The sequence below is a fragment of the Lissotriton vulgaris genome, chromosome 4_1, assembly GCF_964263255.1.
Source record: "Lissotriton vulgaris chromosome 4_1, aLisVul1.2, whole genome shotgun sequence".
Taxonomy (NCBI): domain Eukaryota; kingdom Metazoa; phylum Chordata; class Amphibia; order Caudata; family Salamandridae; genus Lissotriton; species Lissotriton vulgaris.
The window spans coordinates 1,395,288,736-1,395,305,375 of record NC_141691.1 but is presented as its reverse complement, the minus strand read 5'-3'; the positions used below and the strand labels follow the sequence as shown (position 1 = coordinate 1,395,305,375).

General features: G+C 46.6%; 1 protein-coding gene across 1 annotated transcript in view; it reads right to left on the bottom strand.

The window, feature by feature from the left end:
* Positions 1-16,640, bottom strand: part of CABLES1 (Cdk5 and Abl enzyme substrate 1) — a 501,414-nt gene that overhangs the window by 71,773 nt on the left and 413,001 nt on the right. Inside the window, exon 7 of the mRNA XM_086965640.1 lies at positions 10,024-10,127. Coding sequence (XP_086821766.1) covers positions 10,024-10,127 — 104 coding nt within the window. The remainder of the gene's footprint in view (positions 1-10,023; positions 10,128-16,640) is intronic.

Below are 16,640 nucleotides of genomic sequence, written 5' to 3'. Positions count from 1 at the left end.
TGGGCAAAGTTAGTGGATTGCGTTACCCAGTGGGCGACTTGTGAGTAATGGAAGGCATCTGTGCGGAGTAGGTCATAGTCCTTGCGCTATTGGGGAAAGGGGATCAAGCCCTCTGTGTCAAAAAGGGAGCCAACTCTCTTGCATCCCTCCAACGGTGAAACACTGGAGAATCTTGTCCCGGCGGGAAGTCGGGATTATCCACTATCGGGGTCATGGGAGAGGGGAATGAGGTCCATCCTTTCGTTATTGCCAGTCGATCCCAGACCTTGAGCGTAGGTGAGGTGACGGGTGATGAATATAGCCCCTATGTTTAAGGGGTAACCACAATTCCCGCCAGATGTTTACACCGGCTATGGGTTGGTCCATAAAATTCCAGTGTTTGCTGGACAGGGGTGTATTCCATCAACTGAATTTTAAGAGCCATTTTAACGTCTTCCGTGCGTAGGACGACCCCCGGCCATCTGACGTCACGATGGGGGTCGTCCGTTCCACACACGGGTCAAATTCCTCAGCACCGCGGGGGATCTCCGGCCGCAGCGAAGCGGTTAAACATAGTATGGTCCTCTATTTTGTGCAAACCAAGAAAGTGCATTTTAAACAGACGAACAACAAAATAGAAGAACACCTCACTATTTCCCCCAACCAACCAATTCTAAATTGGGGGACTGCTAGTAGGACAGAAGAGCCAAACTGAAGGAATCGCTTAAACTTGGAAGCAAACACAATAGCAGCATCGAGTAACATTTCATAAGAGGATCTACTGGCAAAGCCAAGCTCCTTATAATAGATCATTCTAGAAGCTTATGATGAGCTGCAGAGAACCAATCAAACTTTCTGAAATTGATGATAGAACACGCTGCCACAATCTGAACACTAGCTAGACATGATGGTAACATAAATAACACAAGCTTTCAAGTGAAACAGAATGAAAGGAAGGGTTTTCTGTAAGATCCTCATTTGGGGATAAGAGGACAGCAACTGCAACAGAAATTACTTCACTTTATTCTTATATGGTGTCCTTCAACACAACCACAAGGGCCCTGTCAGTGCCTAAACCAGGCCTCAAATGCATCCAGTCTGCATCAAGTTACTAGTGTTCATCAAAATGGATAGAAAGCCATTGAGCCAGACCTACTCACCAAATTTAGTGACTGACAAAAGAAAGATGAGCCTGTAGTTACCGTCTGTCCTAAGGGCAAAGTATAACTTATTTAAAAGGTGTTTGACGACAACTTTCTTCCATCCACTAGGAATAGAACCAGGTGTTAAGGATGAAGGCAAAATCAGGTATAAAACAGCAGACAAAGATTTTAGAGTCCTGACTGGATATACATCATTTGGGGAAACCGTTTTTAGGGAGGTAAGCAAAGAGGCAACCTCCTCCTCTTCCTTGATCACTGTGAGAGGAGTGGTAAAAAAAGGGTGAAGGCTTGTAATCAAGCTGCTTGAGACAGGATGAAACCGGAAGCTGTGCAATAAAATCATGAATGGCCTTTTTCTTCTTACAGAAAAAACAGGCACAAAATTGTCACAACCAAATTGGGAGAGGGAACAGTCATTTTGATACAGGGGAGGTTGATGAGAGTGGAAACGGCCAAGAAAAAAAACCTTGAGGAGCTGGAGGCCTGAGAAATAGAATTTGAAATTAAAGGGACCACGGGAGCAAAAAAAAGGAAAATTGAATACATGAGTTGTTGACATTTATGTGGTGCTTTTAAAATCTGATGTGTGTACACTTATGTTTTGCTAATTGCTAATGTGTTTATTTTTTACATGCAAACTTCCATGTACCTTGACGGCTTTGAATCCCAAATTTCACTCACTACAGTCATATGGATTCACCCTGGACACTACCTTACTCTCAAGGAACACAGTGCCGAAAAGGAAGACCGTCGGGGGGGTTCCAGCTCTCTCTTTTAAAGGAAGTGAAACAGTTTCTTCCAGAAAGTGACTTAAGAACTTCTGTTCAAACCCTCATACTAAGGCATCTGCATGCTAGTGGGGACCTATGATTAGGGAAGACACATAAAAGGCAGGAAATGGTGACGGTTTGTAAAAATAAGCTAACAGGAGACGGATAATCCTGGGCTCAGCAAAGTGGCTATCCTTCTTCATCCTCAATGTTTCTTACACAAGATGGATTCCGAAAATGTATCACAATAAAGGCCCCATCAATTTCTTTGCTTGACCATCCCACCCACCCATCCCTCTGCACAATTCTGATCTCATTTGGTCCCATTGCATTGAAACATGTATGCTTGCCAAGCCAGTGAACGGTTCAATTGCGAAGCTGCTCTCATGTTTCTGGTTGATCAAGTCTAAGGGGGTGGAGGCACCTGCTAGAATCAGAACATATGAACAGGCTCATGGTGGTAGACATCAATAACTCCCTGATAGGGATATAACCCGAACTGGCGGCACGTCTACTTATTACGTTTTGATCTTCTGTCCGTGTGACTGCTATTAACTTTGTCACTGTCAGCTGCACCAGTTCGACAGATACCACCCCCGGGCCCTGCCATTCCAATGGATTTTCCGCACATTTCCAAAAGTAACACAGGGACTTCTCTCGGGAAGCACGTGCTGCTGCAGCACGTGTCTATTTTCATAGTGGCTGAAAGAAGTTTTCTGCTCGAACCAGTGTCCCACGGGCAAACATTATGTAAAGAAGCAAGTGGGAGTAAACAAATTCTGCACATTAGGATTTATGCAAAATTAGGCGTACGCAATAAACTTTCACCTGGAACAAATTGCGACTCATGCAAACAAATTTACCATCAAATGCCACAAAGACTTGGTCGACGAGGACTGCCTTCTGAACAACCCCCCGAAACCACCTTGCAATCAGTTACTTTAAAGAAATGCAAAGGTACTGGACTGATGCTTGTGCACCAGCAACAGAAAGAGAACGTTTCTGGGATGTGCCAGTAAGGAAGGCCGCCTGAAGGTTAGGGCTGCGACTTCCCATCACTATTCTAAATTCTTGAATGGCCTCTTCTAATGACGCGCAATCAGTCTGATCTTGACAGCACTTGGGCACTGAACTCAGAAGCTTGAAAAAGGAGACCATATATTCCAGAAAGAGGAGGTGGCATAATATTCAAAAGTCTATATTGGAGGCGTTTGAAGTATACTGGATGATAAACATGCAGACAAGATGCACTGAAGAGCGGGGGGGGGGGTTAGAGAGTAGGACAAGGGTGTCAGACATTAGTTCGGGTGGTAAGTTGAATGTCAGATTTCCAGAGAATTTACATAAGGTATAGACAGTATTACATATTCATTGTCTATCATGAAAGTGTCCATTGGAACTAGCCCACTTGGCCCTAAGTTAGACCTAAACCCCTGCACCCTCCCATTCTTTGGGGTACAGAATTCCTGTTAGGGTCTCTATTCATATTCTGCATTGGGCAGGAAGAGTCAGAGGTGTATTATTGGGACGGAAAGTTCCTCGCATGGCTCTGGCCAACTGTTTCTTTGTAGATTTGTACCCCTTATAGTAAGCTGATTAAGGGTCCTCCTTCTTCTTGACCCCACAGCTGCGCTCCGAGGGTGGGGATGAAGTGGTCGGTGGGGTGTTAGGCAGAAGGGGGCCAAAAGTGCAGCCCTCTTTTAGAAGAGTGCTACTGACTTCTGTAAACAGTAACTGTGGGAATGCAGTGTGGTCTGTAGCGAGGGGTGGGCCATTATAGGTCTGGCCTACAGGCCGGTTAAGACTGTCTACATACAGCAGTGTTCATGACGACTTTCTTGTCGGAGTTCCAGCTTCTTTTTTGATGTCTTTACTCCCCATTTTTATTGTTTATTCCACCTCTGGAGCAGTTCTTCTGGACCCAGTTTCTGAGTGGAAGAGTTGAATTCTTCAACTGATTACATCAGAGAACTACTTTTTCATTACATTTGGGAACTGAGTTTTCATTTGTGTTTCAGCACCCCATGAGGGCACATGTCCTTCCTTGCTCTTACTCCATATGGTCGTTCCCTCTAACATCTCCACCCTCACACTGTATCAACAGGCTTCTCACCCCAAACACTAACTCCTTGCTCCACCATCCCTCCCCACAAAGCGTGCATTATTTGTTAGTTTATTTTAAATTAGATTTCTTTGCATAAGGCCTGCAGCTGCACAATAATTGGCCTCTCGTGTCTTTGTCTCTGCATGCATGCTTTTAATTTAATATGCCATTTTACGGACTGTAAATTAAAGTTTAAAACAATATCGCAAAATGGCCACCTGTGCGTCAAAGCGCAAGTGCTCGTATCACGGGCCATTTTAGAATGCTTTATTTTTTATTGGAAAAAACTATTCCAAGTTGCATCGTGACATACAGGCAAGCAGCTTGGAATGCTTATTCCTCATGAAGAAAAAACATTCTAAGATGCTTCCCCCATGTTAAAGGTTCTGGCGGTCTCTCTTAACTGCAATCTTCTGCTTCCGTATGTGTGGGACATTTATAGGAGGAGTAAGAACATATCTGTGTATGTGCCGGATGAGTGTAAGGAATGTGCGTGTCTGATGGAGAACACGGTGCAGTCAATTTTGGCTCCATGTCCGTCTGGCAAACTGGAGGACGTTGTGCAAGGCTGTCCATGTCTCTCCTGACATAGAAGCCAGCTCTGTAGCAATCCTTTCGCTCCTGCTCCTGTAAAGTGATACAGTGCTCTTTTGGGTGGGGGTTTCGGCTTTCATTCACTCCGCCAGGGTATCCCAGCTCCTCCCCATCCCCAGGTTTGATTCACACCTCTCTGGGATGTGGCCTGTTGTCAGAGAGTAAATACTCACCATACCTGGGCCAGAAAAAATCAGCCCAGAAAAAGCCCCTGCTGTCTATGGCAAGTGCCATCATTCAAGGTCAATGCCTTCTGTAAATGGAGGAGCGCCCAGAACTGAATGGTGCAGGAGAACTGATATATCGGCTCTGATCATAAATATGGACCATCTTGCATACAAGCAGTGGCAGCTGCCTCAGAACGGGAGTTGTCGTGCGGGGGCGATGGGATGGATAAAAAAATGAAACATTCCTTCTCTGCCGCACCGCCTCACGTCTCTCTGTCCTGGAACGAAGGTCTGCTGGAAGCACCGGAAGCACCCAGGCGTACGGACTCTCCCAGCCAATCATGCCGCTGCAGGAGCAGCGTTGTGATTGGTCTGAGCATCCTGTTTGGTCGCTCAGGCAGTAGTGCTTGGGCATGTTCTCAACGGAGCTATGCAATAAAGCCCAATGAGGAACATGCCAAGTGTGCATGACTCTTTGGTCGGCACTGGAGGGCCGGCTAAACAGTCATGTGCACTTAGGGGAGTGCAAACCACTCCAACCCTGGTCCAGCGTCAGAGCCCAGCCCCGCCCGGACTCCCGCATAAAAAAATAGAATGATAATAACGACCTGTTATTATAATTTTTTTCTTTTTCGCACTGCTGAAATAGCAGTGCGGCAACGCTCCTCCACCTTAGCGGAGGAGCCGCCAATGACTACAAGTTGTTCAAGGATTTTTTGACATTCCAAGGCAGATTGGCACATCATTGTAGCAGAGATACATTTTAGAGACAGCACTTTGCGCTCTTCTCAAAGGTGGGGATATGCTTGGATCCAGGATTGTTAATTGAAGTGCTGCTAGGCACCTTTGAGGAGAAGTGTTTTGGGGGTGCACTGTCACTTGTTGGAGGTTGGGCTTTAAGTGGTTCTTTGAGCCTGTGGACTTTTCTTGGTAGGTTCACTGAAACCCTTATAAAACTCTTGGTACTAGTAAACAATACACAAGCAAGTGCCTGGTAGAAAAAAGCATTCATTCTAGAGTTGAAAGTGTAGCAAAGTGGATCCTGAACACTTTGAAAATGCATCTTTATGAGACAGTAAAACCAGACAATGTTTCACTATAGAAAACGGTACACAATCTGTGTGTCATGGTCCTGGTGTGCGTCAAGTTAGCAGAGTATCATGAACACTCAAACAGTTTAGCAGTAACTTTAGACACCAAGGTTAGTTGAAATTCTAGTGTAAGGCACAAAAGCCTTATAATAACAGTTAATGTTCTATCTCCGGCTAGGATGCAGCTAGCAAGTTCTGGTTTACTTTAGTTATTTTATGTATAGTATTTAGCTGTATGTGCTTTAAAGCACATTTGAATAAAAAAGCACAGGCTTGACATTTTGTTATTAATGGGGACGGTGATGTTTTACTGTGTCCAGAGGTTCTATCCCTCAGCCCCTCCTTAAAAAAGTCTTAGACTGCTCTGTCTCACTACTTTGAGAGAGTCAAGTTCTCAATAGTAGTACTTGGTAATCCCATATGGCGTCCAGAAGGACTGCTGCCCCAGGACAGACCTGGAGCCCAGTGCTCCCAAATGCTCTGGCAGCGCAGAAAGCGTGTCGCACACTGGGACAATCACTACTCTGTAGGGGTGGGGAGAGTATGGAGAGGATTCCAGAAAAGTTAAATTTTGCTGAAAAAATGAAGAAATGCTGCACTGCTAGGATAAGAATACGGGGAGAAAAACTGATTAGGAATTCTTTGAAAAATGTGTCTGCTTCCACACAGCAATGGCTTGTTCTGTTCAACTCTTCTCTATGTATATAAACATGGAAAAATGTATCTAGACGCCTTTGATGGAATTATGTGAAAACCCCAAGCAAGCATTTGACAGGTCCATTACAATTTTCGCTGTGAAAGTAAGCAAAAGTCAAGTGTTAAAACAATGTAAGAGCAAACGCCAGCTACTTCTTTCGTAGCCTTTTAAGTTAAGCTATTGATTATCCCTTTTGCTACAGCGGTGGCAGGGCCTTACGTAGCAAAGTATTTATCCATAGACACAGAATGGGTAAAACAGTGGATCAGGCCATGTGTGTAGCCAAGTGCTATATCATTGTCCTACTTTGCATAAAGATACTGTTAAACTTAGATACTCTCTGTCTTGCTGTTTTTTTCCAGACAAATAATCTACTGCAAGTTTTTGTCAAACAAGACTTTCTATTGTGGCACTTTTCACATACCATACATGTCTGCTCATATGATCATTATAACAGTAAACCTGAATACCTTTCCTTTTTTTAAGCAAAAGGGCAACTACATAGGTTTGTTTTGTTAAGTTTTTTCTACACGTTTTTTCCAGAGTGTTATATAGAGCGAAATTGACCAGAAGGTAACAGGTATCAGAGCATTTTACACGAGCACCAGTTGCGTTACATTACATTTTGTTAGGCACAGGTAGATTAAGTGATTTGCCCAGAATCACAGGATGTTCAGCGTTGTTGCCTAGACTCGAACTCGGTTCCCTAGATTTGAGGTCGATTGCCCTAGCCTTTAGGCCACATCCTCTCTTCAAGTTGCATTTTTTTTTATCTCTTAGGAAATTACAATTCTTGGTTTATGTTGTCCCAAAACTCCTGTCACTAGCCACGGTAAATAAATATGGAGCTGTGCTTGTCACAGGGGCATTATCAGTACTAGCAATCTCATAACTATCCAATGCATCAATATAACTTCCAGTAATGGTACACAAGTAAGTAATGTATTCATGATCGATTACTTAAAATCATTACATGTCAACACCTAAAAATGAATTTGGCAATATATCATGTTAAAACACATTAAAAAACTCTTAAAATGTTGACTTTCAATGCTGAAGCTAGATTCATATAGTGCTTTACTGTTCCTTCCAATGTTGCTGTTGAGGCCTATGGCTTGCTAGTTGATATTGGTGCTTTGGTTGTTATTGGAAGGACAGTCCGAATTGTGTCAATACATTTCCCTAGCCTGGCCACAGACTGTGTTGTTTTGGAGGAAAAGCACAACTCAGAGGGTACTCTGCAGTGACTGAGGCCATAGTTCCTGCGAAGCGGGGTTAGCAAGAGGTGTCGTTCACTTGCCATTTTTGTGCAGCAGCACAGCAGATGAAACAAGGATTCGCGTTTATAACTGCATAGACGGCAAGCGGCTGAATCGTCCCGCCGTGCCTAGGATGGATTGAAGTCCGTGATAGGCTGTGCGATAAGTCTCATGTAGGTTATTGGTAAACAATGCGACTTCTTGGTCGGTGGATTGTGTGGGGTAATGGTGCTCCTGAGAAATACGCAGTGAGTATATACTAGTGTACAATTATGATTGCGGTGCATAAGGGTGGGGAGAGCCACCCTCCTCCTCAATGTGTGGATAACCACTGATAAACCAAAAGAACAGTCCCCTGGACCCACCAACAGTATATATTATGTATCATTGACAATAATAAAAAATACTCTTGTTCCTCCGTTGAAACAGTCACTTAAGTCTAATCTTGAGATCCTTAGCCAACACGTGTTTCATTGTGCTTAATTGTTGTGCCCAGCGACTTCTTCAGAGCTCTAATCTCGTTGTACAGATCCTCAGTTCCTGTTGTATTTCCGAACCGGAATGGTTTCTAGTACTCCAGTGACATTTCACAGTATGGGGCAACAATGAGTCCCTCTTGCCAGCAACCAAGTCTTTGCTGGCGTAACCAGCAAAGATTGGTTGCTGGCAAGACGGACTCACTTAGCCCCAAAAGAGTAGTTTTACAATGCCACGTCGTCATTCTTCATGATGGATTTATGAATTATACACACGAGATCCACACTTAAGAAAAGAATTCTGGAATACACTAAATCTTTGGCACAGTAATCACTGTTGCCCTATACTATGCAAATATCGCTGGAGTACTAGAAACTGACGATTAAACTGAAGTGACTATTTCAACGGAGGAACACGAGTGTTTTTTATTATTGTCAATGATATATAATATATACTGTCAGCGTGTGCAAGGGACTGTTTTGATTGGTACACAAGAGAGAAGGAAAACCTGCCCAGGGCATTACAAAACCTCATATTTACCAATACATGGTACCGTTAATTGTTACCAAACTGGTGGTACAACTTCCTTCACTCCTGACTAGCTAGAAGGCTGTAAACTAAGCTTTTATTTTTTTCTCCAAATTCTTTATCAGCTCTCTTGCACAATACCCAGTGCTATTAACTACACCAATGTGGTGTACAAGTCTTTTCGTATTTCTTATAGGTAAATTACTATTTGCAAGAACATGGAGCATTCATAATATACTGAGCTTGTGATCAATCCAATATTACAGTACAAATTCAACAAGAACTCATGTTTCTCTCAGGGAGGAGACTAGAGCGCCTCGATCACGTGCTCCCTGTATCTCGTTTAATAGGGTCTGTCAATTAGAGGGGGATACTTGGGGAGAGAGAGGGTAGTACTGATCACTTGGTTGGATGGTGACTAGGGTTCTGTCCTAACTCCGGCAGGGTAAATCGTCTTGCATAGATATGCTGTGAATTTTTAATTTAATGATTATTAAGAACACAAACTGCCACCTCAGCAACGAAATGGCTCACCTTCAAAAGTTGCCCATTATTTTCGATATCGTGCACATGCATGAGGCTTTCAATGAGGGCAAGGGGGAATCGTTCGGCTTCCATGTTGAAGTGATGGGGTGGGGAAGACTAGGATTTCCTTATATGCAACAGTAGCAGTTTATTTCACTTTTTTGGGGCATGTATCCCCATACATAGTTTACTGTTGCTTTTTTGAGCTTTCTTATTCTATATTTCAATAGGAGCTTGCAGAGGGTTGGAACCCTACTTTACCAGTCGCCTGCAAGATGTTTTGGTTGCCCCCGTCCATGGAACAGATTTTCTGAGATGTTTCACAGGCTAATGTAATCTTATGGACCAGTACCGCCAGTATGTGGCCCAGGAACTGAAACGGTGTTATTCCCTGAAGATCTAGTTGGTGTGATCGATAAAGCTCTAGTGTGATATGGTTGGTCGAGGATAAAATGTGATCGTCTCTGCAGATAGTGTGTCTTCAAGGCTGGCTGCTGCCTGTTTCAGAGCACAAGAACACATTATCCTCATTTTGAGACCCTTTGAGTCGGCCTCGACTTGAGCGCAACAACACAAATAATGTAAAGTGATGTCATCAACGGTGTAGGTGAAACTGTTCCATAAAACAAATCAAGCGCGCGGGCCACCAGTCTAGTCCATGCTACTTACCATGTAAGAGGGGAATGTGAGAACTCGTTTGTGTTTTCCACATGGCCACTGGGGGTCGTCCAACAGATTAGGGTCATAATCAATGTACTCGCCAAGGTCACTACCTAGAGGGTTTAGAACAAAGGAGATTATTGATTTTTCCTGTAATTACGAAATGAATTATCTGGCACACTAGAAATCACATTACAAACTATGGCATATATGTTATGGGTTAGGTATATCACTATTAAGTACAACACCTGTTCTAAACCTTTTGGCTTCCGTGAACCCCCTCTGAATAGCTACTGGAAGCCGGATACCCCCACTCCAAGCTACTTTTATGATTTGACCCTCTAAACAATACAAAAAAAGCATAATGCAAATACACAAATTATCAAATAGTTTATTCAATTCCCAAAAATATACGGACATTAACATTTTAATGGGATGGTTTGAGCTTTTCAAAATGTGATTTTATGTCTAAAGGACAAAGCGATATGCCAGACTCTACATATCACTAAGTCTTCTTGCTCCTAATGATCGCTGTTTGTTGGGGCATACAAGTGCTTTAATTAAGGTCACCAATTTGTCCATACTAGATTCAGTTTGCTGTACTTGAGCTGCTATCCCAAATCAAGCTAGGAATACCAATCTAATGTTTAGCCTGCAATAGCAAATTCCTTCAAAACTACATATGAATACTATATTCAATGTTATATTTTATTTTTGTATGTATATACACACTATTAATTTGATAATTAAATGTTAAAACCCAATAAAGTTGTTTGAAATGGAAAAAAAGAACAAGTTACTTACCTTCGGTAACGATATATCTGTAAGAAACATTAGTTAGTGTTAGATTCCTTACCTTAGAATATCCCCAGGCGTCAGTCTGGATCGGGAAACTTTTGCGTAGCAGTACCCCTGTGCGTCGGTAGGCGTCGTCTGCAGGCGTCCCCTGCGGCTCCGCGTCCATCGTCGTGCGCCGTGATGACGTCGCTGGAGTATATAGACGCCGCCTCCGCGCGCTGACGTCAGTTCTTTGTACACAGCTTTTCTGCGCCAGAAAACACAGAGCCATGAGAGAACCAACACTGGTGCCATTTGAAACTAGGGCCCTGAAAGGGATGTCCTTAACCCTAGGTATCAGTTCGCAGAACGGGGAGGATGGGTGGGTTCCGTAAGGAATCTAACACTAACTAATGTTTCTTACAGATATATCGTTACCGAAGGTAAGTAACTTGTTCATCTGAAAGAAACACGTTAGTGTTAGATTCCTTACCTTAGAATAGATACCCCAGCAATACCAACCCCGGTGGTGGGTCTGCAAACCAATACATTCCTACACTAGAAAGTCCTAGAGGACAGAACGGCCAAAGAAGCCATCCCTCCGGACTTGACTGTCCAGGCAGTAGTGCCTCGCAAAGGTGTGCAGCGAGGCCCACGTAGCCGCCTGGCAAATGTCCTGCAAAGGGATTCCCCGGCCCAGGGCAGTAGTAGCCGCCGTGGCCCGAGTGGAATGGGCCCTCAGCCCAACAGGAGGCTCCTTCCGAGCCAAAGAGTAGCACGCTTTGATGCACAGAACGACCCACCGAGAGATGGTTCGTTTACACACCGCCCGTCCCTTCTTCGCACCCACGTAGCCAACAAACAGTTGGTCACCCACCCGGAACTGGCGTGTGCGATCCATATAAAATGAAAGCGCACGTTTTGGGTCCAGACGATGGAGCCGCTCTTCATCCTTTGAGGGATGCGGAGGCGAGAAGAAGGAGGGGAGGGTGATGGACTGCCCGATGTGAAAAGCAGAAACTACTTTGGGCAGGAAAGAAGGTCTAGTCCTGAGAACCACCTTGTCAGGATGAATGGACAGGAAAGGAGGTTGGACAGAAAGAGCCTGGAGCTCACTCACTCTCCTGGCAGAGGTGATGGCAACCAGGAAAGCCGTCTTTAAAGTCAGGAGACGGAGAGGACAGGAATGAAGTGGCTCAAAGGGAGCACACATCAAAAAGGTCAGAACCAGGTTCAAGTCCCACTGAGGCATCACAAACGGAACAGGTGGATACATGTGTGTGATGCCCTTCAAGAATCTCGTTACAATTGGGGACTTGAACAAAGAAGGCTGATCAGGAAGCCGTAGAAAGGCTGAAAGGGCCGAAAGGTAGCCCTTGATAGTGCCCAGAGCAGAGCCCTGCTGGGCAAGAGAGAGAAGAAACAGAAGAACCTCGGAAAGAGGGGCAGAAAGAGGATCCACAGCCTTTTCTGTGCACCATGCCACAAATCTGTTCCACCGACAGGCGTATACCGACTTCGTGGAGGGACGCCTGGCTGCCAGAATTACATCAGACAATAAGTATTGTACAAAGTTCCCCAATGGGAGCTAGAAAATTAGCTCAGCATAACTTCTCTCTCACTCAGTGAATTGTGGGGGTTAAGTGCATGGTGTAGACCCTTTTCAGAATGTAAGGATACCTCACACAGGCTACCGGCAGGACCACAGCTGTAGTCCCAGCCGATGACCGTCCAGCGTCATCATCGGTATCCTGCTCCAACGGCAGGCTGGCGGTGCAATGCCCGTCGGGCAGCAAGGGAAGCTGCACTTTGGCGGAGATCTTCTATTCCGAGCCAACGGGTGTGTGGGTGTGAGGGGCCTAAAAAAGTGCAATAGTGAGCGTGGTGGTGAGGTTAAAAAAAGTCAGTTGAGTCCTAATGGGAATTTTATTGGTCAGGCTCACTGCTTTACTAAAAAAGGTGAAGGGGTATTAGGGGGTGGTAAACAATGGGACCAACCCTTATTCAACCCTTGTTGTGTAAGCGGTCGACATGTTTCTCGCCCTAAGGGCGATTCGTCAGGACCTTTGTGCTCATATGATTGCTTCGATCCTCCTAATTAAGAGGACACTGGTATACGACCTGTAAAGTGTCGTTCCGAAACGGTTCCGTGGGGACGTACCTCCTGGAAACTGAGGAAAAATAAGCAGACACAGGATGATGCCATAAGTAAATGTAGACCAGACTACATCATATTTGTGCCTATGTTTCAAAAGCCAGAAAAACACGTGCCCAGGGGGTAACGGTCTGTCTGGACAGTGGTAGGGTCAGGTGCTACTGTGAGAGAGAAAGGGATAAAAGATTAAAAATTGCAGTGCGCGTGAGTGAACCGCACTGTGTTGTGCTGCCATGCTAGGTCGCTATAGCATGCATGAAGGTGGAGGCGTTGTTCACTCGGCTATGTAGTGCACTAGGTAGGGTGGAACATCACATTACAAGACCAGTGGTAGTGATGTACCCTCGCATAGTCGAGCGACGTGTTGTGCCAGTCTTTACAATGTTATGTAAACACATGTAGGCTAAAGTTTTTAAGCCATAAATGATGAAAAAGCCGCATAGAAAAACCATTAAATGTGATTTGACACTCTCATTCCAAAGTAATTCAACGCTGGCGGGGTGAATGTGTAAACCAGCGAGGAAACAAGTAAATGTGCCATGCTCAACGAGTGCGCGTGAGCAAGGCTGATCTATCGATCTATGTTGCACTTACCCGTTGTGATTCCTCCTTAAGGCCTCACGAGCTGTCCAGGTGGGGCCAGCAGCGAGCGAGGAGTTCCTAGGGGGAGAGTAAGGCATCCCACGAGATCATTAGGGAGCGATAAACAAGCCGGTAACCCGTGTGCGGGAGTGGGCTGGTTGCGTATACAGGCAGATTAAAAGCTGTGTATCAGGGCTCAGCTCGACACCTTACCTCACAAGTCGCTGGTGGAAGGCATCTCTGCACCTACCCCTCCCACAGGCAATCAGATGACTGGTCTTGTAATGTGATGTTCCACCCTACCTAGTGCACTACATAGCCGAGTGAACAACGCCTCCACCTTCATGCATGCTATAGCGACCTAGCATGGCAGCACAACACAGTGCGGTTCACTCACGCGCACTGCAATTTTTAATCTTTTATCCCTTTCTCTCTCACAGTAGCACCTGACCCTACCACTGTCCAGACAGACCGTTACCCCCTGGGCACGTGTTTTTCTGGCTTTTGAAACATAGGCACAAATATGATGTAGTCTGGTCTACATTTACTTATGGCATCATCCTGTGTCTGCTTATTTTTCCTCAGTTTCCAGGAGGTACGTCCCCACGGAACCGTTTCGGAACGACACTTTACAGGTCGTATACCAGTGTCCTCTTAATTAGGAGGATCGAAGCAATCATATGAGCACAAAGGTCCTGACGAATCGCCCTTAGGGCGAGAAACATGTCGACCGCTTACACAACAAGGGTTGAATAAGGGTTGGTCCCATTGTTTACCACCCCCTAATACCCCTTCACCTTTTTTAGTAAAGCAGTGAGCCTGACCAATAAAATTCCCATTAGGACTCAACTGACTTTTTTTAACCTCACCACCACGCTCACTATTGCACTTTTTTAGGCCCCTCACACCCACACACCCGTTGGCTCGGAATAGAAGATCTCCGCCAAAGTGCAGCTTCCCTTGCTGCCCGACGGGCATTGCACCGCCAGCCTGCCGTTGGAGCAGGATACCGATGATGACGCTGGACGGTCATCGGCTGGGACTACAGCTGTGGTCCTGCCGGTAGCCTGTGTGAGGTATCCTTACATTCTGAAAAGGGTCTACACCATGCACTTAACCCCCACAATTCACTGAGTGAGAGAGAAGTTATGCTGAGCTAATTTTCTAGCTCCCATTGGGGAACTTTGTACAATACTTATTGTCTGCTGCTTCCTAGGGCGAGTACATTGGACCCCGTTAAAAATCGTCCAACCCTTTTTTTCCCCCTGTTTGATACCACTGCCAGAATTACATCACAGACTTCAGGAGGCAAGTCAAATGGCCTCAACTGCCGCCGCTCAATCTCCAAGCATGGAGGTGGAGACTGGACAGGTTCGGGTGGAGGACCGTCCCCTGCTGCTGCGACAGAAGGTCCTCCTGAAGGGGCAGGCGGATCGGGGGACCGACTGACATGCTGAGTAGCTCGGGATACCAGTACCTTCGAGCCCAGTCCGGAGCCACAAGGATAACTTGGGCCCGGTCGCGCCTGATCTTCTTCAGCACTCTGGGCAGAAGTGGTATAGGCGGAAAGGCGTATAACAGACCGCAACTCCACTCGCGCCGAAAGGCGTCGCCGTGCGAGTGCCATCTTGGAAACTCCAACGCGCAGAACTGATGACATTGCGCGTTCTCTTCGGTGGCGAATAGATCTAACCAAGGCTCTCCCCATTGCAGAAAGAGGCCTTGCGCCACGTCCGAGTTCAGACGCCATTCGTGATCCATCGAGCACCGACGGCTGAGTTCGTCCGCCCTGGCGTTCAGAGAACCTGCCAGGTGTTGAACCGTCAAAGTCACGCCCTGACGTTCCAGCCACTGCCAGAGGCGCAGAGCCTCCTGGCAAAGGGTCCACGACCCCACCCCGCCCTGTTTGTTGCAGTACCACATGGCGGTGGTGTTGTCTGTGAACACCTGCACTACACTCCCGTTGACAAAGGGGAGGAATGCCTTCAGTGCTAGACGAATCGCCCGTAGCTCCAACAGGTTGATATGGAGCCGGGACTCCGCCGGAGACCAGATGCCTCTGATCTCCGCCTCTCCCAAGTGGCCTCCCCAGCCCTGGAGGGACGCGTCCGTCACGACAACGTGCTCCGGTTTGGGAAGGGAGAGGGATCTGCCTCTGACCCAATCGCGGTCCGTAAGCCACCACTGCAGTTGTCTCGCAGTGCCCTCCGAGATCAAGACGTGGTCGGACAAGTTGCCCTGATGCTGGGCCCACTGAAACTTCAGGTCCCACTGCAGAGCCCGCATCCGCCACCGGGCGTGATGCACCAGAAGGATGCAGGAAGCCATCAGCCCCAGCAGCCACAGCGTCAACCTGACGGAAACCCGGGATAGCGGCTGAAAGATGGGAATCAAAGCCTGTATATCCCGGACCCGCCGTTCCGGAGGATAAACCCGAAACTGCGCCGAGTCCAGAACCGCTCCGATGAAAAGGAGCTTTTGAGAGGGACACAGGTGTGATTTCGGCACATTGATGGAGAACCCCAGGTCGTGCAAGAGGTCTGCCGTCATCTGAAGGTGGTGGACGACTGTCTGGGGCGAGCCCGCCTTCAACAACCAGTCGTCTAGGTAGGGGAAGACTGAAACCCCTAACCTGCGCAGATGGGCTGCGACCACCGCCATCACCTTTGTGAACACCCGTGGGGCGCTGGTAAGGCCGAAGGGGAGCACGATAAACTGAAAGTGCTCCTGGCCTACCGTGAACCGCAGGTAACGCCGGTGGGCCGGCAGGACGGGGATGTGAAAATACGCATCCTGCAAGTCCAACGCTACCATCCAGTCTTGCGGGTCTAGAGCAGCCAAGACCTGAGCTAATGTCAACATCTTGAACTTCTCCTTCCGGAGGAAGCCGTTGACGTTCCGTAGATCCAAGATAGGACGTAGGCCCCCCTTGTCCTTCTTGGGTACCAGAAAGTAGTGGGAATAGCAACCACGCCCTACTTCTGGCCCAGGAACGCGCTCGATGGCCCCCTTGGCCAGGAGGGCCGTAACTTCCTCCTGCAGAAGTGTCAAGTGGTCCCCCGACACACAGTGGTTCTGCGGTGGCATGGCTGGAGGAGTGGTCTCGAAGGGG